This window comes from Balearica regulorum, chromosome 1 (genome assembly GCF_011004875.1).
Source record: "Balearica regulorum gibbericeps isolate bBalReg1 chromosome 1, bBalReg1.pri, whole genome shotgun sequence".
Classification (NCBI taxonomy): domain Eukaryota; kingdom Metazoa; phylum Chordata; class Aves; order Gruiformes; family Gruidae; genus Balearica; species Balearica regulorum.
The window spans coordinates 73062707-73088063 of record NC_046184.1 but is presented as its reverse complement, the minus strand read 5'-3'; the positions used below and the strand labels follow the sequence as shown (position 1 = coordinate 73088063).

Genomic DNA, 25357 nt, shown 5'->3' with positions numbered 1-25357 from the left:
AAAGTGCATCATTATAATTTCTTCTCATGAACTGCTGAGAATAGTCAGCAATAACAGGAAGGGAACTGCTGAAAAAGCACAAGTGAGGTCACCTTTTTCTGGGTACTACTTTTAAACATCTGCAAAATATAGATGAGGCTTTTTAAAGATTGTAAATCAGGGAAAGAGAGGGGGAGAAAGAACTACAGATGTGTGACATAAGGAATAAAGACCAAAGAAGAATAAAGGAGAGGCAGGAAAAAAAAAAAAAAGGGAATGAGGACAGAAGGTAGAATCCAAAGAAGCACATGCTGATGGGCTTTACATTTCCAACAGAAAATTAAAAGTTGACATCTGTGTCCTTACAGTGTTTAAAGTGAGCTCTTAGTTAGTAGCACTGCATTCATGAAGGAGGTAGAGGAAAAGAATGATATCTTAACTGAGCTCAGTTCTAAGCATAAAATTAAAGAAAGAAAAGAAAAAAAAAGAAAAACAAAAAAAAACAAAAAAGAAGGATTCAATTTCATGTCAGATCCTGGCAGCTGCTCAGCATTCTTTATTATCATAGTCCTGTTTGCTTGTTGAGTGCTGATAATGTGCCAGAGCTGTGGTGTGCTTTGGAGTCCTTCTGAGATCCTTAGCTCTGCAACTTTGAGACCAGATGGAAAAACCTACTTTTGAACACCATTCATAATGCCAAAGTTTAACAAATAATAGAGTGTTTCATAGACTTTGTTTGGAAAAAACCTTAATGGGGGGAATCAAGCTTTATTTCTATTGCTGTTGAAGCAGGTAGAGTTTTAAAAAAAAATCACCTACATAATTTTAATTTTTGCTTAATGACTTTTAGCTTTTAGCTACTAACCTTTTAGCTACTACCTGAAACTACAATAAATTAAAGTTCTTCTTGTAACATATTTAATTTCTACATTGAAAACATTTTCAGCAAATGAAAATGCTCAGCCACTTACAGAATTATGACATTCAAGTGTGTCAGTAGCTATGAATGCCTGCACAACAATCACTACCGTGTTACAGATATTGTCTGGCACCATCTACTGAAATGCTTCAGACATTCATCTTTTAACAAACAACATACCTTGAAAGATTCAGTTACATGCTTTGCTGTTTCTCCTGAACATCCTCCAGCCGTGCACTCATTCTGACAGCCCTAGAAGAAATAAAACCAGATTAAATTAAATTCAGTGCACATTGCAGAAAAGTTGATACACATTCAGTTAATTCCTTTTAGGGACAGATTGTATTGAATGATGACTCAGACTTCGCCGTCAGTAAATATATTACCAAGACCTTTTTGGCTGTTTCTTAGCACAACTTTCCACCTTCTAGGTTTTTAGTTTTACTTCAGTTGCATTATTTCACGCAACTGTTTTTCAGGGCTTTATAGAAGAGACAGCTTCTTAGATTAGATTATTGATCTGAGGTGCGGAAGGGTATGGACAACATCGTAAGTCTTCCATTCAAAGCTTAGATAAATTGTGGTTTTACACAATTCCATTAGATCCCAGTTTCCCTACTAAAACATCCACCTAACAGATTTGCTTTTTCTCAGAGTAGTCTGACTCGCCAGAATAGAAGAAAAAGGGAAAGAACAGTTTTTGTTAAATTCTTCATTAACTGAAAACAGTGATAAGGAATGCCCACCTATATCTATCTACATAATCAGAGTATTTTGAATTATCTACTGTTGAACTTAAGGGTTCAGCAACAGAAGGATAACACAAACAGGTGCAAGCCATCTACCTAAAAGCAAGATCCTCAGTTTCCACAGCATCAGGCTAGCATCTCTGTGGACCTTCCTGCGCTAGCTAGACCTTCCTCGCCAGTGGCCAGTAAATGCATATTACACCCAACAGCATGGGGCCAAGGAGACAAATACAGCCTTGGCAGCATTTCTTGTGTCCGAGTAGCCTTTAAGAAAGAGCTGGAAAGGTGAAGTGGGGCAGAAGTTTGGGAGAGGGAGGAAGATGCCAGGAGCAAGACTGGGGGATGGGCCATGAAGGGGATGGCTGGGAGAATGGCTCAAAGAAAGTACAACTGGCAAGATGGAGGGGATGGCAGAAGGGACAGCTAGCTGCTGAGACGAGGCCAGGGATGGGTGGGGATAGGGAAGCAGTCAGGCTGGTCAGAGGGGCTGTCTAAGGGGGTGAAGAAAAGACAGAGGCACCAAGGGATGTTGTTGCCAGGTCTGACAGGCTAGGGGCTTTCAACCCTACAAGGGAAAAGCCCTAGCAGGAGCCTGCACTGCCTGCTTGCCACTTGGTGGCTGCCTCTCACCCTGCTACCCCTCAGCCTTGCCGCATCTGGAGTGGGAAATCCCAGCCCAGGTGGCAAAGCCCCAGATCAAAAGTATAATCTCCTGAAGGAAAGAGGTGCACAGGAAACCCATCACTGTCAGCCTGTGAGATCCCCGCCCCAAGCTCTTAACCGGGGAGTGGCCCTCACCCTATGAGGAGGGCTGCATGTAGGGTGGATGGCAGTGCCAGGGAGACACCAGCACCACAGTCCCACAGCAGTCACCATCCTGTGGGGACAGGACTGGGACCACATGGCTCATAGGCTTTGACTCATGACATGCATAAGGCAAATAACATCATTTTTTCCCCTTTTTTCATATCTTGGGGTAAATGAAAAAAATAAAAGCAGTATCTTCAATGAGCCTTTAACAGTTAGCAGGCTTGCTACTAACAAAAGAAAAAGTAAACTCCCAGCCACAGCAGATCTCACTTCCTCTCCCCTCCCCCCAGGGAGGCCATAACATCCCTCCTGCCTTTTCTCTCCATCAGCTTTAACACTTCTGTTCCTCTATTTTTTTTTTTTTTCTTCCCTTCTAACCCTCTACAGTGAGACATGCAATCACGGCTACAGGCTCCTTCCTATCAACTAAAGAAGGAACTGCTGAGAGAAGTCACAAATCCTTTTACAACGTACCAATATGTTTCACCTTAAAACATTATTAAAAATATGTTTTATTTGCCTTAAAGCTTAAGGTTTTTTACTGCAGAAAGACAAGTCTTTTTGGTAGAGTTCAATGGTGTTCAGTGTCAGACCCTAGCAGGACTAAAGCATTACCTAAACTGAGGGACAGTCTGAACTAAGCACTGTATAAGAGGTCCTTGCTTTACTTGTAATACTTCCAATACTTCCAAATTCACTAGTAAAATCCCAGAAGGCCTCCATGACACCATCAGTTTATAATAGTTAAGTATTCTGCAGACAAATTAAGCCAACTCATTTTTCTTTGCACTACAGTGAATTAGTGTGGAGAGATGCTGGTTACCAGCTAACAGGATTGTAACCACCAGCTGCAGAGCAAGAATTTCCCAAGCAGCTCCAGCTCCATTGCTGGCTATCATCTAATCTCTAGCATGCAAAGTTAGATTTGCTAATAATAATTACTGGTGACAGCAAATACTGATAAATTCTCCACCTTTTCCTTCAGTTTTTTCCCATCTCTGCTTCAAAGTTGCCCTAAAGCAAGTGTTGGCATCAACACAGAGAGGACTGAAGCTCGATATAGTTTAATATTCTCTTTCATGATCTTTAAAAAGATACAAAACTTGTATGCGAATTTCAAGTGTGGACCACCTACAGGAACAGCCTCTAGGGGCTCGATCGCGTTGCCATTCAGATCAACACTCCCACTGAACCCAATGAAGTCAACAGCCCATTTTTTGGGCATATGCCATGGGGCCAATCCTGTTCTCCATGAAGTCATTATGTATTACAGATTTAACTCATACTTAAAGCAAGTAGCTAACTGCCTTTGTTAACCGCACTGAGATTAAATTGAGTTAATCCCTCAGCACAAGAAAGACATACCACAATTACTTTCTAATTGATGGAGTCATATTTTAATGGCTCCATGGCTTTTGAATCTGAAACATGTTGTTAAATGCAATAGGGAAAATTACTCCCTGGTTTAGTGCCAACATTGCCAAGGGAGATATGCCAAGCATAAATTTGTCCTTTGTGTTTAATAGCACGGTAGATTTAAAACTGCATCCGCTAAAACACTGATGTTATCCTAAAGGTACGTTTGAGCCACTGGGTCAATGTCTCCTCCAAAATCACTCAAGTCTGTATCAAGTTGCTATGCAATTACACAAGCATGACAGTATTTCTTTGTTGTGCTGTACAGCTAACAACATTTTCTTTATGGTATATGTAACTGCTTTTTCTAAATTGGAAATAGGATGGTATTTCACAGTTTTCCTTCAAAAATACTGAAATTACACATTGATTTTATCATTACTGTAAAGCCTGCATGAGGAAAAAAGTCTAAAGCATTACACTAGATTAAATTTTGTTGAAAAATGGAGTTTATATCTCATTGTATCACTGACAAACACTACTAAGATAAAGACCTGCGGATGTGTAATTCTGTCTTTTATAGAACATCTCAATGCTATAATAATTATTGCAAATCCTTTAGCATTTATAACAGTAATCACAATACACTCAGGTGGATATAGTGCTCCCTCACAGTAGTACTTACTTCCAATCTAACTCTTATATAAAGAAGATGTAAGCCTTAGGGTGGTTAGACTCCTGTCAACATGTGAAGGACCATAGTGCGTGTAACACTTAGCAGTACTTTTGGAAATTCTATACTTAATAGTTGTCACCTGCACTTCTGCTAGGCCTTTCCAAATCTGGACATTCAACTCCTGCATTTGGTTCTCAGACTACATTAGACATATGGATTTTCAACATGCCTCTCAGCTTTCCATGCTGTCTTTGGCACACCTCCTTTAACTGCAATTCTGTTATGGGCATGACACTCTGTAGCCAAAGTATTGACCTGCAAGAGCACCCGACTAACTTCACCGTTACCATTTTGCCATGCCTCTAGTTATGCTCCTCTTTTAGGGTATCCTCCTGCATCTCACAGCTTCTTCAAAACAGAGAATCTACTTCTTTTATGCGGTCAGATCACTTGTTCGTCAGCTGAAAGGACCTTCTGCTACAAAAATAGGCCTATCTCCTGCCTAAACTCCCTAGACTTCCCAGACTACATGAGTCTGCCCTAGTTTTTCCTGTGCCCTCACACTTGGTGGCTTTTGAGACCAGTGGTAGTGCCGACGCCTTTGTTCTTGTTTGAGATTATCTGTTCTATAAACTGCAATTCTACCAGATCCTTTGTCAAACCACTGTTCTTAGGTTTTAGCTACCCCACTATCCCATAGGCTCATCCCCAGTTATGAAGTAGGAACTGAAGATTATCAGAAGCTTCATCACTGTAAAGTTAAGCTGCAAACTGCACTTCTTTAACCTATGGTGTATGACATTATTTAATAAAAAAAATAGTGCCAGTTCTCAAAAAAAAATATTTGCAGTTACCTCTATATGCCATGTACTTTGTCATCCTTTTTCAAAGGAATCTATTTCTTTAATCAGTCCCGCATTCACTTAATTTTCCCTGTTGTTTGATAACTCTTCTCACCACTGGGGAACAGAAAACTTTCCCTAGTTGTGGTGGGTTGACCCAGGCTGGAGGCCAGGTGCCCACCAGAGCTGCTCTATCACTCCCCTCCTTCTCTAGACAGGGGAGAAAAAGTACAACGAAAAACTTATGGGTCGAGATAAGGACAGGGAGAGATCATTCACTAATTATCGTCACGAGCAAAACAGACTGAACTGAGAGAGGGAATTCATCTTGTTTATTACTAGGCAAAACAGAGTAGAGGAATGAGAAATAAAATCAACTCTTAAAACACCTCCCCCCACCCCTCCCATCTTCCCGGGCTCAACTTCACTCCCGGCTTCAACCTCCACCCCCCCCAGCGGCACAGGGGGACGGGGAGTGGGGGTTACGGTCAGTTCATCACGCGGTGTTTCTGCCACTTCTTCATCCGCAGGGGGAGGACTCCTCTCATCCTTCCCCTGCTCCAACATGGAGTTCCTCTCACGGGAGACAGTCCTTCACAAACTTCTCCAACGTGAGTATCTCCCACAGGCTACAGTCCTTCACGAACTGCTCCAGCGTGGTCTCTTCCATGGGGTGCAGACCTTCAGGAGCAAACTGCTCCAGAGTGGGGTCCCCCACAGGGTCACAAGTCCTGTCAGCAAACCTGCTCTGGCGTGGGCTCCTCTCTCCATGGGTCCACAGGTCTGGCCAGGAGCTTGCTCCAGCGCGGGCTTCCCACGGGCCACAGTGTCCTTCGGGTGCCTCCACCTGCTCCGGCGTGGGGTCCTCCACGGGCTGCAGGTGGAATCTCTACACCCCCTCATCCTTCCTCCATGGGCTGCAGGGGGACAGCCTGCTTCACCATGGTCTTCACCAGGGGCTGCAGGGGGATCTCTGCTCCGGTGCCTGGAGCACCTCCTCCCCCTCCTTCTGCACTGACCTTGGTGTCTGCAGAGTTTCTTACATCTTCTCACTCCTCTCTCCAGCTGCAAAAGCGCTCCCTAACTGGTTTTTTTCCTTCTTAAATATGTTATCACAGAGGCGCTGATTGGCTTGGCCTTGGCCAGCGGCGGGTCCGTCTTGGAGCCGGCTGGCATTGGCCCTATCAGACATGGGGGAAGCTTCTAGCAGCTTCTCACAGAAGCCACCCCTGTAGCCCCCCTGCTACCAAAACCTTGCCACGCAAAACCAACACACTAGTGGAAGGTAGGAGTAAAGAAATATATTGCCAATAATTTCTACAGAGTTCGCACTTTCAGCTAGGAAATCATATTGACTGCTTTTCAAAATGACTCAAGATCTGCAGTTTCACAAACTCCTTAATCGTCTTTTTGGTTTCATCAGTGCGTGCTTACCCAAGTCAGCCCACGGACAGCTCTGATGTCTCCCCTCAGAGTGAGAATTTCATCAACAGCACCAGTGCCCTGGTTCGAGTACTACCAGTGACAGTGAACATCAGAAAACCCAGTTTCATGCCCATGAAAGAATTGTAGACAGTACTTTGTTGGCAGGCATTGGCTATTCATGGAGAATGAGAACCTAAAGAAACAAATAAGCCAGAGATACACAGCTATGGCTGCATGTAATTCCTTCTACTGAGGCAACTGTGTCTCCTGCTATGCAGAGAAACTTAAAACCAAGACTATGTTGTAGTAGTCATCAGGTCCCAGTAAAGATGGAGTAGGAGTTTCCTCTCAGTCAGAAGTCACATGAAAAACAGTTTTAAATGAAGAAAGTCCTGTCTGAGACATTTCTCCAAGCTAAACCAGTGTCTTACTGCTTTTTCCCATGCTTGCTAGCTACTGTCTAAGAAATATTTCATGCTCTAATTTACACTGGGAGGATAATGAAATTCGAATACTTATCAGATTCCAGGAATCTAGCAGATCAATAAATTCAATACATGACTTATACTATCGTACTGCCTACAGGGGACCCAAATCAGGTGTGTGATGACAGGTACTCCGGCTTTCAAAGCCATACAAATCAGAGTTGTCTTTCCATTCCAGGTATAAAATAGAGTCCAATGTTTGTGCCACATATTCTGTGTATTGATAGTGTCATATAAAACACTTCCATGACTTCAAAACAGTTTTCATCTGCCCCTAGGGAATGTTAATACAATTTGGCAGCCACGTCACATAAAAGATGAATTTGCAGAAAACAAACAAACAAACAAACATGATGTTTATAGCTTTAAAAAAAAAAAAAAATCCACCCACTGTCAGACTGAGAGCGAAATTCTGAATATTGCTGTAGGGCCAAGTCATATAATACTATTTTTAATATCAAGTAAAAAGATATTTACTTAATGACATTTATGAAAGACTTCTAGAGCTCAGGAAGCTCATTTATGGAATCTAACAGCCACGCATGTTTACCTCAGCTGTCACGGGAGGAGTTGCATGTTATAAAAAAAAAAGTGTTAATACTGTCTTTATATTGTATGTATGTGAAAGTGAACATACACATATGTGTGTGTAACGATGCAAGTGTCACCAAGTACGTCCATTGGGCTGGGTCACTTACATGATAATATGGCATGCATTATCCACACAACTTCTTTTAAATCTACTCTTTTCAAAATCAAGACAGAAGGAGTGCAAGAATAATTCTTAAATTGTATTTCTAACCACTTATCAAGCCAAAGAGAGATCTTTGAGGTATCTTTGTTAGGTTGAAGCACTCTCCATGTATTGGCTTGACAGTCTTCAATAATGTATTCAAACACGTACAGCACAAATCCCAGAGCAGCTCCAATGATACACCTCAATCACATCAGCACTAGGAAAAAAACTAAGCAAACGAACAAACAACAACAAAACCAACAAAGGAAAAAAAAGAAGACAATTTGGCAAATGCAGTTTCAGTGCTTAGCTTTTTACTTAGTTCACCTAGAATTCTCATTTGTGTTGATTTCTGCACTTCCAATATATTTCTTTAAGACTACTCTTACCTAACATATATCTGCCCTGATGCCTTGTCAGCTGGGCATTATCACCTTACTGTGGCTGCTTGTTCAACCGTGAGCTGGCACTAATGTTGGTTAAACAGTGAGTCAGTGTAATTACAGTATACAATACAGAAAAATACGAGCCAACTAGCATAGCAGAAAGAGAAAGCTTCCACATTATTTAATGATACTTTTGCATCAGAGTGAAAGCATCAGTTTATGTGGTTTAATTTAAAGGAGTTGAAGTGGTTTGAATAAAACTGAAATATGCTCCTCTTAAAACAAGCATCACTGTTTTTATTATGTTTAAATAAAAGACAATTCAGATTATATGAGCACAACTTATTGGTTAGAAAAACCTTAAAAGAGAGAACATAAAGAAGTGGAAATATTCAACTACTCCATCCAAGATTCATATTTAGTAACTTTTATAGCTATATCAAAACTCTAACAGCAGACCAAGTTGGTTTCGCCAGATTAAATAAATGCAGGACAATGTTGCCAAAGTAAAGTCACTGGAGTCAGCACTCAGGTGAAAAACTTCTCTAGGAAAAAATGCCAATTTTTTGACTCAGTGCTTAAATTAATATTTGAATGAGTTCAGTAATGCCTAACCTGTTAAGCAAGAAAGCTTGTATCAGTTCACCTGACAGGTAGCAAGGCTAGGCAAGGTGAAGGATAACTACTTCTGAAATCCAAAAAGAATGTGTGCTTGACAAACTGGATTATCAAGAAGGCTAAAGGGAAGAAAAGAGTTCACCAGAAATAGAAAATAGATTAATTTGTTGTAACTAACTCTAAGGAGAACCTGACCAGGGATCTATTCAGCTTCAGGCTAAAATTATTTTGTCAGAAATTTCAGAAAATTTACAACATGAGCTGTGAATTACACTCATACAACACGGAATCTAAAGTGTGATCCTTCCCAATTGAAAAATATTGAAAAGCTACCAGCAGCCCCATCCAATACAGGACATAAAGCAGTTGTACATCTCTGTGTGGTGCCCCTTTATTCAATAGTCAGATCTGTCTTAATACATTTCCTGCACAGCCATACAATCCTCCTTCCTATTTTCTTTACAGAAATAGCAAGTGTTCTAAAAAAATCCTCTTTGCAAATAACCTCCAAATGTAATGTGCTTTAATCTTGATTTCTGAGCCCAGTGCTTGTAGTGTCCTTGTGTTTTTTTCCTTCCTATGACCCTCTTGTTGCTCTGTCACTCCCCAATGCCATTTCCTCTGTCTTTATCCTCTTGCTCAATTCACCCACTCTTCTGATTGAGGAAAACAGCCTCGTACTATTAGGGGAATAGGCAGATGACCTAATGGAGCTCTTCCATCTCTAACTCCTATGAACAGTGCCTGTAAGTGCCTCTTTTGTTGGTTTGTTTGTCCTCTCTAGCATTAATTAGGTTTTTAACAAGTGCATTGTTTGCTAGAATGGCAAAATAAAAACATGTTAAAGCAACCAGCTGGATCTAGTTGAACTATTAATTCACCCGCCTGTTTTCTAACTAGATAGTGTCTTATGGCTATGCAGTAAGGTTATTACTCAAACAAAATAAATGAAAATTCTGAAAGTCACCATGGTTTTATTGTGTTTAGGCCCAGTTCTCATTGATATGAGATGTTTTACATCAAACTGGCAACAAGAAAGGGTATAAATACTATTACGTACTTTCCCCTACCGCTGTAAATGGGCTTTGCTGTTAACGACAAGGAAGCTTGTGTTCATTACGTTTTCTCCAACATTTCTCTTTGCTCATGTATTCTATAATGCCAGGTACTAAATTAGCATTTTAAGGTTTTGTAGTAAAGTTAACCAGAGCTATGGATGCATTTTTAACAGCACTGTTATACCAGCAAAGATGAGCCTAAGCACAATAAAAATGATTCTGCTTATTTTCCTCAGGGATTCAGTTATACTGGCTATATTTTTTATCCTGAGACAGCTGTACATATAAAGTACAGATCTGATTTAAAGATGCATAAAATATAGCTTACAATTTATGTGTGAAATTCCCTATCGTGGAAACTACACACAGATCCTGCAGCTGATGACCAAGGCAAGTGACTTGACGCAATTACCAAAATAACAATGTGAATAACATGAATGCACATACAGTAGAAACAAATAAAATCATTGTCTGAAGAGTTACTGAGCGTTTAGAACTGGAAGCAGACAATTTAGTGTGGGAGACCAAAGCTTCTGCAGTTTGCAAATAAATCATTGTAGACTCCTAGGGAAAAAAAAAAAACCCAACCCCAAACCACAGCAGAGCAGAGATGGAGTCCAAAATGAGAACTGACATGCTTAAAGAAAAGAGCTAACATTAAAACCTGTATTTAAGGACATAGTCCTGTTTGCAAGCTCGCTCATAACTACAGCAGAACCAGAAGAAACACAGGGTCAGACTGGAATCAGTGGCCTGTATAAGGGGTCATTTGCAGCTATTCTCAGAATGCTTAGACCGTGTCCCATTTAAGTCCATTTTGCACTGAAATAAAGGTTTACATAAGATGCTGAGCAATGATGAATCACACACTGAAAACAAAAGCTCTGGGAGAAAAATAAAAAGCTTTTGGAGGAGATGGGAGTTACTTTTTTCCATCACAAGTCTTGTATACAGTCCCACTAGAGATAATAAAACAGTAACTTACACAGCTGGCTCTGGAATAACAGTAAGTACAATAAAACATTATGCAACTGTGCACTGTGGTTGCTGGTCTGTAAAGGGCAGACATATGCTGGCTTGATACCACATCTAGTCCTGATAACTTTGCATGGCCTATTTAATTCACCACTGAGTATCAAATACCACCAGTGCAAAAGCATAAGAAGGATGACTTCCTGTATTCATTAGGCTGCTAGTGCAGTTATTGCTCGTTCCCTGCTTCTCAAGTGGTTTGTTTAGCTGTTAAGTGTCCAACAGATGAAGCAGATAAAGCATGGCAGCATCTATCTAACCTGGGGATCTGAATGGGCTCAATACTGCAGGTACGCTCTGCCTGACCAGTCAGAGGAGTACTCCTTAAAAATGTGTTCTCTACTATGGTGGTCTTTTCAAATGGCTGAGCATAGTCCCTTTTTTTTTTTGCTTGCAGGCAGAACTCTATACACCTAGATATGTGTTCTGCCTGGTCATTAGGCCACAATGCTGCAGAAGGACCCAGACTTGAACTTTCAAAGCTTACAGTGCACTGAGTGATCTAGCAGGGCTCTTTAAATGGGTGGTGCAAGCCAGGGCAGAAAAAAAACCCCAAACCCAAAAAACCCCAAAAAACCCAACCACTCCCCCCCCCCAAAAAAAAAACACCCCACAAAACAAAAAACACCCAAACAAAAACCGAAAGACAGCAAGCTTTGTCTAGAGGTGTTGCAAATACTATGCTTTCTCTTGAATTCTGGTGGTGGGCTGATTTGCATGATGCTTGCAGTTATTTTACTGTTTGTTCCTGATAAAGAACTCAGACCTTCATTATTTACAAGCTTTAAATAAATCTTCTCATCGTAATACTTGGAAGCCTTAAAAAATTAATACTGGCTCTGCAGTCACAACACCTAAGTGAAGGAAGGTAGAAATATCTATCTCTTCTAACAGGCAGGAAATTTAGGCATAGATTGTCCCATTGGCATACCTCACACTGGCTGGCAGTTGTTTCAAAGAATTAACTGGGAGGCTGACAGGTGCTGGAATAGGGTGTGCACAGCTCCCCAGGAACTGAATCTATAGCTTCTCTTCCTTATAGAGACATACCCATCAGATCCGTTACAATTCTTCTCAAGGAAGAAGAAAAAATGCAAATGATTGATGTGATTTTGCCTGTGCACTCTACTCACAGCTATGCCCTATGCAAGCTTCTTGCATAACAGCACACAGGTGGTGGCTGCAGAAGACCTGCCTATACTAGCTCCAGTGGGTTTTGAGACTGGCATAAGTGGTTTGAACTAATGGGAGAACTCTTCCTGGCTTTCACCAAAGCCTGGTTTATATCCTTGTGACATGCCTTTTGCTGTGTGTTCAAACACTGCCTCAATCTGATTTAACTGGACACAATTCAACAAAGTAGAAAGGAAGTTGGAGCTTTCCTCTTGACATAAAGGACACTAGGAACAGAGCTGACCTGCTGGGAAATTCCTAGGAACCTATTTGAAGACAGCACCTACAATAATGTTCGTGTTCTTGTTCAAATTAACAACAAACTACAGAGAGGGAACATACCTATATGATACACATCCAGCTCAGAATATTATAGGAACTTCTCTTGCTTTACATTCTTTATGAGTTTCAGTGGGTGCAATGAAAGGTGGTAAGCATAATCTACTACACCAAGCAAATGTAAATAATCCTGTGGAAGCTTACTAACAAGTGAAGAAAAGCAGAGCACAGCTACATTGTCACTGTACAGTATCACACATTACTGCTATGAATGTGAAAAACCACCAAGATAGCAGCTGTAAGAGGTGGTTTTCTTGATGATGTCTGCTGAAAAGAGGTAAAATCTTTTAAACTAGTGACAAAGCCAGATACTCCCCCTACTTAGTATATATTCAACAACTCATAAGTCAGGGAAAAATCACGCGTTATAACACTCCAAAATTTTGGAGTTGCATTAAAGCTACCCTATGCGTCCTTTCTAAATGTCTTGTAAGCCCTCCATCTGAAATCCCCTATCACTTGTTGACGGCGCCTAGAGAAAACTGGATTCTGCCCAGGGAATTTGAGAGCAAAACAGCACTCAGCACATTAAAAGTGACCTTGAAAAAGTATGGTCACAGATGAGGTATTTGTAGAGGTGTCAGCATTAAGCACGCATTAAGCACGCAAAGCAACCAGAGGCCCTTTGCCAAAAATATAGCATGGTAAAAGGTCATCACAAAGTAAGAGTGATACAGCCTTTATTAGAAAAATGATAACTTTCAAATGCTAAGAAATGGGACTAGTAAAGAAGATAATAAACAGGCCTATGACAAGTAATGTAGGCTTGTCCTCTTACAGTTCAATATCTGTACCAATGATCAACCAATTCTGCTCAGCTCAATGAATCTAAATCAACAAATTACTTATAATACCCCTATGAACCAAGGGTTTTTCCCACCTTCAACCCACATGAATATCAATGCTCTTGACTAGAATGTCTCTGTCATTTCTGAGTTTATGAAGCTAATAAGCATCTTAAAACAATTTAGAATTGGATCCGATTTATCCACTGTTAAAATCCAGTTCACCTGGAAATGGCAGGACAGAACATTGATTTTGTATGTACATCACAATAAATATTTTGCCTAATTGACATGATGAAAACATTGCTGGCTACAGCAAAACCACTTAAAAGAAGATCCAAAAGAAAACATTTGTAAATGCAGCATTTTTGGCTCAATGGAGAACCAGAAAGGAATGCTGGTGTTACTGAACTTCTGTCTCCAGGTGTCAAGAAGAGAATCAACCTGTAAATGTCAAAAATAATCTCTGAAAAGGTGTTGAAAGGCAAAGGATACTATTAAAAATAAAGCTATTCCAGTGGTACAAATGCTTGTCAATATGAAAAAAGCATATACTACAGAACTTGTCTTTGTATTCTATAAAGCACTGTGTAATACTGAGGACTAAGCCTGGGCCATGGACTGGGCCACAGCGTAGATTTAGAAAAAGATACAGCTTACAGTGTTAGGCGGCTATGGAAAGACGAAAAACTGAACTAAACCAAATACAGTCAAACCACCCAATGGACTTCCTTTATGGTTACAGAAACAAAACACTTTCCGTTATGGGAAACTTTGTTTCATTTGTCTAGAAACAGAAGTGCAGTTTGGGAAAGACAGTTAATCCAGTTTGAGGCAGAGTCTGCCATTTAATTCCCATGCACATAATGAATAGGTTATGGCATATCTAACACCATACTTGCTTAAAAACCAAATTATATACTCGAGATGAATAAGTGCCTCAAATATATGAGCATGTGAATACAATATGATTATTTTATTTTCTGTGTGCATGCATGTATATATGCAGTTGTACAACTGTGGCAAAAATTGTGGCTGTGTAGCCACTGTATGCTATAATATCCTATGCTACAATTATTACTTCATGTTGGGTAAGGAATAAACCTGGTTCATGTTACACTTTTATACTAGTACACAACTGTTCATTTTTTATAGCTTTCACTCCCTACACTTCAGGTAATACTTTCTAGCAATTAGGAAGGGTTTTTTTGAGTTTGTAAGTAGGCACTGCCACAGCATAGGGCAGGATTCAGAAGGATTTACAGTTTTGACTCTTAACTCTAGCACTGACTGTGACCTTGATAATTTGATGATCTTAATAAGTCTTGATGTTCTGTTCTCAAAAATTATTATGGTACTTGTGAATGTTTAAAACCTATAGATCCTATTTTAAAAATGACTTACGCTTTTCTTTGTCCAGGATAAAAAACTTTACCTCTCTACCTGTTTCCTCAAGGTTTAAAATCAGAGAAATAAAACCTGCATCATACATCTGGTAAGAAACTTACTTAACAACTAGACTGCTAAATATGTTGAGGATACTGCAAATATTAAAATTTGCTATAAAGTTTTCTTCCTCATACTGTTTTGATTAAGAATTTCCTTTATTTTACTGGAGAGTGAGAAACTCCATGCATCAACAGAAATTATACTATTGCTGCTGATTTTAAGTGGATTTTATGTGATTTTTAATGAATTGCATGATTATAGAATCCTAGAATGGTTTGAGTTGGAAGGGACCTCAAAGATCATCTAGTTCCAACCCCCCTGCCATGGGCAGGGACACCCTTCACTAGACCACGTTGCCCAAAGCCTCATCCAACCTGGCCTTGAACACTTCCAGGGATGGGGCCTCCACAACCTCTCTGGGCAACCTGTTCCAGTGCCTCACTACCCTCACAGTAAAGAATTTCTTCCTAATAGCTAATTTAAATTTACCCCCCTTCATCTTAAAGCCATTACACTCTTGTCCTATCACTCCATGCCCTGATAAACAGTCCCTCCCCATCTTTCCTGTAGGCCCCTTCAGGTACTGGTAAGCTGCAATTAGATCTCCCCGGAGCCGCCTTTTCTCCAGGCTGAACAATCCCAACTCTCTCAGCCTGTCCTCACAGGAGAGGTGCTCCAGCCCTCTGATCAGCTTCGTGGCCCTCCTCTGGACTCGCTCCAACAGGTCCATATCTTTCTTATGTTGAGGGCCCCAGAGCTGAACACAGTACTCCAGGTGGGGTCTCATGATGATATGCAGTTGTATAAAACCTCGTGAATTAATAATTTTGTTGTAAGAGTAGAATATGCAATTTTGTATGGTATATTTATATATATTATATTTAAGTTATAGTAATTTAAAGTTCACATTCTAGAAAATCAAAAAAGGTCTCCTTTTTTTCAGTCTTCATATAGATCCGCCAGTGTTTTGTTTTCTGCATATCAAAGGAAGAATTACACAATTTAGGAAATTTAACATCAAATATTACAGAAGTGACAACTACTAGACAGAACCTTTTCAAAAGTTGCAAGCATTCCAACAGTGCCTTGAACTTCATGTGCAGTCAGTTGCATTGAAAAGAAGTAAAAAGAAGACCTTGTGAATTAATTTCAAAACCAAAAAGAAGCTATTATTTTTTAAAAAGCCAGCAGTATTATAAAATGCCCAACCTTCAGAAAACAGATGTTTGAATCCCTGAGATAACCCCTTAATTTTCCCTTGATATTCGTAACTTCCCTAGGAGTTCTGATACACCTCTTCCCTTCCAATGGCAAGTGCCTACTGGTACACTGATCCTTGTTTAAAGAACTATTCTTAAAAGACATGGTAAGAAAAAAAAAAAGTCTAGCAAAACCAGGATGTATTCCGATTGTGAGAAAAAGTACCAGCTTGGCTCTCTGATGCAGATGGGAAAAGAGCGTACAGCACTTAGAGGGAAGGTGTTGAGTGTAGGAAGGAGGTACAGTCCTCTTCCCTGGCTCAGTGGTAGTCACGCTGATAAACCTTATCATGGGTCCTAATGAGGCAGTCAAAACAACAAGGCTCCGAGGGGGGGGAGGAGGTGTGCATGACAGGACAGATGACAACCCCTTCCTCCCAAAATCCCCAACAAACAAACTCCAAAGTGTCCAAATAAAGTAGCATCCTTGCGAAGAGACTTGAACCAACATTACTGTTGAACCTCTTCCGTTAAGCACTTGAAGTTCCTCAAGACAATAGCGAAGAACAAAATATTACTACTATACTGACACGTTAAAGAAATTACTTTCTGCAAAAATTTCTGCCTATACTGGTGACTTTAAAGACCATCTTTGCACAGAGTACTTTATACCGTTAAAAACCTAGAAAGCAGAACTCTGAACAAACCTACTGTACTCTGATGCACACTACTGTGTCAAAGACTAAGACTGGATTTAAAACAGTGCCTCTTCATCACTGCTGAGCCTGGCCCCATCTCCTTTCCTCTAGATTTTGGAAGGCTCCTATTACGTCACCCCAAAGACTCCTCTTCTCCACACTGAGCTAACCCAGTTCCCTCAGTCTCTCAGTGTCAAAGTTTTAAAAAGTCCATTCTCAGGGTAGTGCAAATTCAAGCATTTATTACAGAAGTGATGACCCCTAAGACATCAGTCTAAACAAAATTAAACAAGTGGACATGATTTGTATGGCACTGATCTCTCTGAATGCTAGTGGAAATTAATACAAACAGAACCTTGTAGAATTAGACCCTATTCACATACCAGGAAAACCAATATATTTTCTGTGCTTACTAAGAGTGTTTTTATCAAATATTGTGTGAAATGCTCTAATAGACAAACTGAATTAGCAATAGCTGTGTACCTACTGAGAAGTCATATGCTGCACTTCATTAATGCATCAGGTATACTCTAAGATAAAACTTGGAACAAACTGCAGACCTCAAGGGAAGAAAGTAAATGAGTAACTCTGTTGGAAGGGTATTATGGCATTAGTTTGTAAGAACAGTAATAAACTATGGGCCAAGATGCACAAAAGACAGATGGGTAAAACTCCTTGATCATTTTAAAGATAGTTTCAATTATTTAGTTCATGTTAACTCTTTTGGATCATTTGGTATACACACCAAAGGGCAACATTAGGCCTTTCCATAAGCATAATACTGGATTTTCATCTGCAACAGCATACGGTAATATTTGCTAAATTGCCCTTCTACAACAGGTGCTCTATTTTATGAGGTAATATTACTTGTCCCTTTAATGTATAAAGTCATAAAGTAATGAAATTGTTTCCAAGGTAAATGGGACCACTCATTCTCTTCATCCTATGTAAGAATTGGAGGTATCAAGTTGCAAGCATCTAAGTGACTATGAATAACAAATTAGGGTCATGTTCCACTTTGATTTTTGCCCAAGTATCACTGAAATTCAGACATTCAAGATTAAGGCTGTGCATTTAATCTCTACATTACAGCCATTGTAGCCGTTGGATAGCCACCATTTATTATCAAAAGCCACAATCAGTATTGAGTGGCTTAGAGCTCATAGGAGTCTCCAATGAGCTTATCTAGCACTGTGGAGTACATAATATGTCACTGTAGTGGCATGAAGATGCCAGTCCTCATGTGCGTGGCCTAAGAAGACTAATTGTGCGAATTGTCCCAACAGAATTTACCCCTTAGCTCCTTCATTCTAACACTGAAGGTACTGCCTTCAATCCCACTAAGAATCTGCAGTATGCTACACATTCAGCTGTAATTATTCATTTAAGAAAATGGCGTAACATAATCAAGTAACGAAAATAATGTCTGTTCTGATTCTTTAGCATGGCCACACCAAATAAATTGTTTCAAAATGGCTGAATAAATTCAGAGTAACTGAGTGCTTACACAACTAATGAGCTGATTTACCTCCTTCCCTAACATTGCCCTCCAAGGGATAAATTCATCAGTAGTGAATTCCATTTGAATTATTTTCTCCTATCAAATTAAACCAAGGATATGGCCTGTGGTTTAGTTTAGCAAGATATCAACTGTGTTAAAGCTACCTAATGCTTTTGGAATCTTCTTTTTTACCTATAAGTTTGCAGCAGATTTCAATACTCAATTTCCATGGGAAAAAAATCAGAATATCCACTGGACCTAGGAGTGCCACACAATGCTAGAAGAGCTAGGCCTGTCAGTAACAATCAGTGCAATATGCGGACAAGGCAGGACTGCAGAAACCAGATGTGTAATTCATTTCTTATACATAACATTCCTTTAAACAGACCAGAAAGAGGGTTGAGGTTGGGCTGGAAATGGTTCAAGGAGAAATGGAGGGTTGTGAGTAAAGCAGGAAATGATGAAGGGGAAGATGAAGGGATAAGGAGCTGTAATAGTGGTGTTGCTTACTGAAACCTTTATAAATTTATTGGGTTTTGCATAAGTATTGTGATAATAAAATGCTAATTTTCTGCACCTTTGATATATGATCTACAAACACACAATGACAGCCATAACCCTGAAGAGCTTACAGTCTGAACAGATGAGGCAAATAAAGGGTAAAGGGCTCAGACAGAACTGACTTGCCCAAGGCTACACCACTTGCAAGTGACAAGAGGGTACTTTCACTGCTGTAGCTATTGCTTCATGCTGTCTTTTCTACAGTAAAAATACAAAGCAAAGTTAGGTTTTGTACAGATGAGAAGAACCCAATGAGATGTCAGTGCCACTTTCAGCAAACTGGCAGGTAGGTCCGTGGCTTGGCTTGCCTGGTACTTGTTTTTTGCACAGGCATGCCAGAGCATTACTGCCAGGTGCTGGATAACACCCTGGAGACCAGGATCCTGCCCTCTTTCCTAGACACACAACAGGTACATCCAAAGTGATATAAAACATGACAGTGTCTCACTCCTTGACACGCTTACATTCTGGCCCAAAGCATCCTGGCTAGAGGCAGCTGCTTGGGTATTTTCCCTGAGCAGTTTCAGATCAGTTTTCTGCCATGGCTGATCTGCCACTCTACAGTTGCCAAAGGTGCAAATGGAACTAATTAGAGCCTCATGAGGCTCCTCCAGAGCACTCACCCATTCTAGCCCTGCCATCATCAGTAGCACCTGCACCACTGCTAGACCCACCCAGGAGAGAGCAATGTTGATGAGACCTAGGATGGGATGAGGGTAACACTTGTCATCAGCAGCAGAGAGGAGCTGGGGAGACACCTCCCAGTCACATACCTGTTGACCTGTTGTGCCTATATTCCATCTGTTATAGTTACCCAAGGAAAACAAATAATTGAGTCTTGTTTTTCCTCAGCTGTTAACATAGGCATCAGGCTGCAGCTATGAAGTTCACAGTCAGCCCAGTACGGTGCTTCTTCAAAACCCAAGAATTATTCTTAGTACAGCTGTTCCACAGGGTATAAAGTTGCTGTGATGTTCCCTCAATCTAACTGGAAGGCACCTGTGCTATCTCCATGCCCTTTTTCTTGACAAGGAAGACTTCTTTTTAATCCCCAGATCAGCCTCACTAAGCAGAGGAGCATAAACATGACATTTATAAAAGGATAGTTCCCACCGATGCTCATCTCTCACATTAGTGTTCACTACTGACAACTCCTCTTCCATTATTTAAAGTTATTTCTGAAATTACTCAAAACCTCTAAATACATGTTACTGGGGTTTACCCATAGTCTATTTTAGTACAATGGCAGACATAAGCCCCATAATAAACTCATAGGCATAAAAAGGCATGATGACTGCCAGGAAACCATACCCTTTGCAGTTTTTCTTCTTTTTAATCATTAAGAGTCCCATGTTACAAATAAACAGTAAGAAATCCTCCACCCCGAGGAAATTATACACCTTCCCTTCCCCCCGCTCCGTCTCCTTCCCGACTCATTATTTCTTTTCCATACATGCTGTCTGCAATGAAAGCACATGGAAAGAGGTAGAATCACACACATCCTGCTTCTGAATCTCAAACAATAAATCTCTTGGGGACAGAAATCTCTCGCAAAGCATAAACAACAAATAAGAGCATTAAAATCTGAAATTACAAATCAGTAAAGTACCGTTTTCCTTGTTTGCCAAGGAAAAGTCCCTCTGCTACTCCGCATCCTCCGAAGGATGGACGAGGGGATTTTGGCAGGAAACCCGCTCCGCTTACCTTCATCATGCTGGCAAACGGGGTATTTCCTTGCCGCGGCGGAGCGGGCTCTCGGCGGGCCGCCGCTCGTTTCGGGAAGCGCTGGTGCTGGAGCCCTGCGGATCGCCGAGCCGCCGGGTGCGGCTAAGGCGGCGGCGCGCTGCGCGGGCTCAGGGCCGACCGATCCGCCTGCGGGCGCCGCCGGGGCTGCTGCTGCTGCTGCTGCTGCTGCTGCTGCTGCTGCTGCTGCTGCTGCCGCCGCTTGCGGGCTCCGATTGCATCAGCGGGCGAGGGCGGCGCGCACGCCGCCGCGGCTGGGGAAAGCGGCGAGGGGCTGCGGGCCGCCCCGCCTGGCTCCTCCTGGCGGGCACGCACACCTCCCGGCGGGCCGTCCCGCCGCCTCGGGGAAGCACCGGCAGCGCCCCAGCCAGGGACCGGGCTGGCGGGAGGTAACCCACCGCCCCCACCTATCTGCAGAGGCAGTTCGGCTTGCAGGGTCAGCCGTGGCTCGTCCCTAAAATGGCCCCGCATCATGCGCTGCACCTACCAAGCAGAGACATTTAAATGCTTTTACTGTAAATTGTACCGAGAATAACATGTTCTTCTTGCCCCTCTCCTTTAACAAGCATTAAGAAACTCATCATTTTCAGTCTCTGAGTCATTTCCTCCTTCTTGCGTCCAAGTTGTCTGACACACCAAACACCTCGCAGTTTATCCCTCCCATCGCTAGCAAGCCCTTCAGCTCTCTGGCTGCAAAGGCCGCCTTTCCCCAGGCCTTCCGCCTTCCTCAACCACGTGCGCAACTTGTGCTAAGTCCTCCAGCACTGGACACGAACGCAGGCAGGGCCCGTTTTATTCGGAGCTAGCTGGGATTGCCAGATGTTTCACCATGGGGGTCTGGGTTCTCCCCCTGCTAACCAATGCCTAGTCCACGCTGAAGTCCATATAGCTACATCTTCTTCACACCTCAGCTGGCCATCTTACAGCCAGCTGGCGTGTACTACTGCGTCTCCCATTTCTGTGTGTAGGTACCTGGCAGGCAGGTGACCAGCACCTGAAGACAAGAGAATAAACATCGGAGGCCAATCTACTCTTACTTCTACCTGTGATGCTGCCAGTGAAACTGTACAGTAATAGTAGAAGAAAAATGGGAATTTTAAAGAGAAAATCCCAGTGTAACCACAGTATAATGTTCTCAATGTACTTAGTTTCATCTTTACTATTTCTATGGTTAAGTCTTTTCTTCCTTTACCACTGTTTTCCCCTGCTGATCTGCTTGAGAGTAGTTGTAGAAAGCTGTTTCATCTCAAAGTTACTGTCAGAAGTGCCAAGTTCTGCTTTGCATGATGTACGTGAATTATTCTCTCTTGTATAGTGCCAGAAATTGGTTACATAAACGTTAAGTAGGTCCCTGTTCCTGCCACTCCTCAGCCCGGTAAGAAAGTGCTATTTAATGGCATTACAAAAATTTGGATTCCAAAGAAACACGGGTAAATGACGCTACCCAAAATGAAAATTCACGTGAACGGTGATGTCTGAGTGGCTATTTAGGAGAGAAGAAAGATGGAGCGAAAACCAGGAGGCTGAGAAGGCAGCAAAGAAGTACCAGACAGATACAATTCATCATCAGTGAACTACTACGCAGCGCTCATGAGAGCAATTCAATCCATTCACAATGAATTATCTTCAGATTACGACCCCAACATGGGAACAACCACACTGGGTCAGGCCAAAGGTCCATTTAATTCAATATCCTGTCTCTGACAGTCGACAATAGCAATGCCTACAGAAGACTTACAAGAACAGAATTAGCTCGTAGGAGCACTTTCCTGATATGCTCTTTTAGCTTCAAGGAGTTTGTACCACAGCAATTTCCTGAAAGATGGATTGCTTCAGGCTTAACAGTTCTTCCTGGATTTTTTGTTCTATTAATTTACTGTTTCTTGAACCCATGTAAAATTTGGCATCTACGAGATCTTGTGCTAATGAGTTTCACAGTTTAGCTCTGTTCTGTGGAAAAATACATCATCTTGTTTTATTTTGAACTAGCCACTTGAAAATTTCACATCATGCTCCCTTCTTCTGATATTGTCAGGCTGTAAACACAAAAGAAGATCAAAATATTCAGCCCCTCAATGTCATTTGTGATTTTACAGACTACTCTTGAATCCTCTGTCAGCCATCTCCTTTTTCCAGATGAAGAATCCTTATGTTTTTAGTCTTAATATAAAAACAGTTCCATACCCTCGATCATCCTTGATTTAGGATGGGGACATGAACTGCACAAAACTCTCAAAATGCAGGTCAGCATATTTACTTTTAACTTGCTTTTTTTCATCTGTTTCTTTTCCTAATAATGCCTGGTGTTCTGTTTCCTAATCTGACTGTTCCTGAGCACTAAACCAAACAGATATTATTACAAACTATATAATTTCAATATTTGTCTCCTGAAAGGTAACAGGTCATTCATAACCCATCACTGTTAACATAAACCTAGCATTTTTCTGGGACATGGGCATCATTTTATACTTGCAGACATTATTATACATTATTTTGACAACTGTGTGCTCATTTTCATAAGATCTTTCTGCAGCTCTTTGAAGATAGCTCTGGTATGGCTGAATTGTTTAACAACATTACCCTGAAGGTTTTAATCTCATCAGCAAACTTTGTTCTTTCCCTATTGCCTCCATTTCCCTACCACTTTCTCAATTGCACAGACTCTCACCCTATTCTGTTTCTTATCTTTTAACCAATTAATGAGCACAACCATAAAAGCACCTTTCTTATGGGAGCTTATTTATTTTCTCTGAGTCTTTGGTAATGGATCTTGTCAAGTCCTTTGAAAATCCAAGTAGATTGTATCAATTGGACCTCTACTGTCTGCATATTCATTGAATCCTTCCAAGAAGTTTCTAGATAGGCAGGTCAGGATTTCATTTCAGGAAAGTCACACTGAGGCTGCCCCTCAACATGATATTTATCCATGTATCTTTCTGCATTCCTTATTGCAGGTTCTAAAGTTTCTCCAGACTTACTTCAGTATCCCGAATCCCTCTAAAACAAAGCTGTTTGAATGGAGTTTTACTGTTTCCAGACCTCAATTTGCCAGTCTGAACAGTACTGTGCTGTGAGCCCTTTTTCCTTCTAAGTTCTCTGCATCATGCTCCACCATACAGATGCATTTCAAGTTATCCTCGAAGTACTGCCACCTACTGAGGTACAGGGCAGAATCCATGGCCTGGACATAACTAAGAAATAGGAGAAGGCAAGGAAAGGGAAAGGACAAATGTTACCTGAACTACAGAGGATTTGTGCAAAGCCAAAACAACAACTTATCTAGCATATATATTCAAAAAGAGATCTTTTATCGATAGTCAAGCTGGCCCTGAACTTGCAAATAAAAATCAGAAAAAGAAGACCAAAACTCACAGAAGCCACAGAACTTACTTCAGAACTTGCATCTTGCTGCAGCATCCCAAAAACTGAAATTGCCATTAGTAAATGTGCCATATGGACGTATTTTTGCAGTGTTGGCTTGCATTGCCTCCATCTAGTTATACTTCCTTATGTAACACTCCAGAAGTTACAACGCAAGGGACATTGACTTTATCTTTACCTCTAATGATTCAATCGGTTGTATTGATCAATCAAGAATAACATAATTTTTCTACATTCTGAATATTTCATTTTCATAAAACAGGCCATTGTTAATTTCCACACTAGATTTTCCATTAATGCAAAGCATTCTGTGAATGCTTGACCGCACTGTTAAACTTTAGAAGTTTTAATGAGTAAGTTTTTCACAGGTATGAGTTAGGTAATTCATATGCTTTGAGTCCAAAGTGTTTCCACAAGTTCTAGAGATTCACAAGGTGAATAGGAGCTGTCATACCTGGGGCCCTAGGGCAGATTATGTTAGCAGAGTGGCCACAAAAACCTGTCATTAGTACGTCCCATTCCTTTTGCTGGTTTGCACAGAAGCCGTGCAGAGAGCACAGCATTCTCTCTGCTTGCTGTGGGTTCGTGAGTGGAATTTTTGCAGGAGACCAAAGGGGTTTCAATCGTGCACGTTATCCAAACCAGAACTGAATAAACTCACATTTTAGCCACAGAAGTATGAGGAACTACTGTTGGGAAAATGAAAAGACTCTAAGATATAAAGCCAAATGGGGAATTTTGAGAGATGCAGCTTGGATAATTCGATAATTCTACAAGTAATGAAGGGCAGAAGCCCATAGCTTGGTACATTTTCAAAGGTTTTCTCTTCTGCATAAAGAGGATAGAGTGAAGGTGAGGAAAAATCAGGTTTTCCATTAAGAGAAAGCTGGGATTCTGACTTTTTTTTTTTTTTTTCCTTCTGAAATGGAATGAAAACTTCCTGTAGTAAAATGTGAGGAAAGCAATTTAGGTTCAATCAAAAGATATAATTTTGACAAAATCTGGTTTTGTTTGATTTTGATCTTTTAATTTTTTCAAAGCTTTTTGTAATATAAGCCCTTTTGAAATGTGTTCCAAAGCTATTTTAAAAAACCCCAAAATAAAAATCTTTGATCTTCCAAAAGATCAAAACATAACACTCTGATGTTTTCTCAAATACTTTGCTTCTACTTGGCTTTTGTACTAAAACTCAATCTATCTTGTTTAGTTTCTGCAACTGGATGAAAGTGCATTGGCACAAATATTTTAAATAAGGAAATATCAACTTTCATCTAAAATATTCTTCAGGGAAAACCTATGACTGATTTCAGTCACAAAACTAAAACTCTTCAGAACAATTAAGAAGGTAATTGCAGGATATGATTACCATATAGCTGCCTTGCAGAACTGGAAATACAGTTGTGGAAAGTTTTTAAAGCGATGGAAAGAAAAACTTTTGGATGAGAATCAGGTTGGTA

General features: G+C 40.8%; 1 protein-coding gene across 1 annotated transcript in view; it reads right to left on the bottom strand.

Moving 5' to 3' along the window:
* The window catches only part of BCAT1 (branched chain amino acid transaminase 1), a 67244-nt gene extending 46433 nt beyond the window's left edge, over positions 1 to 20811 (bottom strand). The window contains exons 1-2 of the mRNA XM_075758048.1: positions 20481 to 20811; positions 1079 to 1150 (exon numbers count right to left, since the gene is read on the bottom strand). Of these exons, the coding sequence (XP_075614163.1) occupies positions 1079 to 1150; positions 20481 to 20489 (81 nt within the window). The 5' untranslated portion in view covers positions 20490 to 20811. The remainder of the gene's footprint in view (positions 1 to 1078; positions 1151 to 20480) is intronic.
* Positions 20812 to 25357: the final 4546 nt, after the last annotated feature.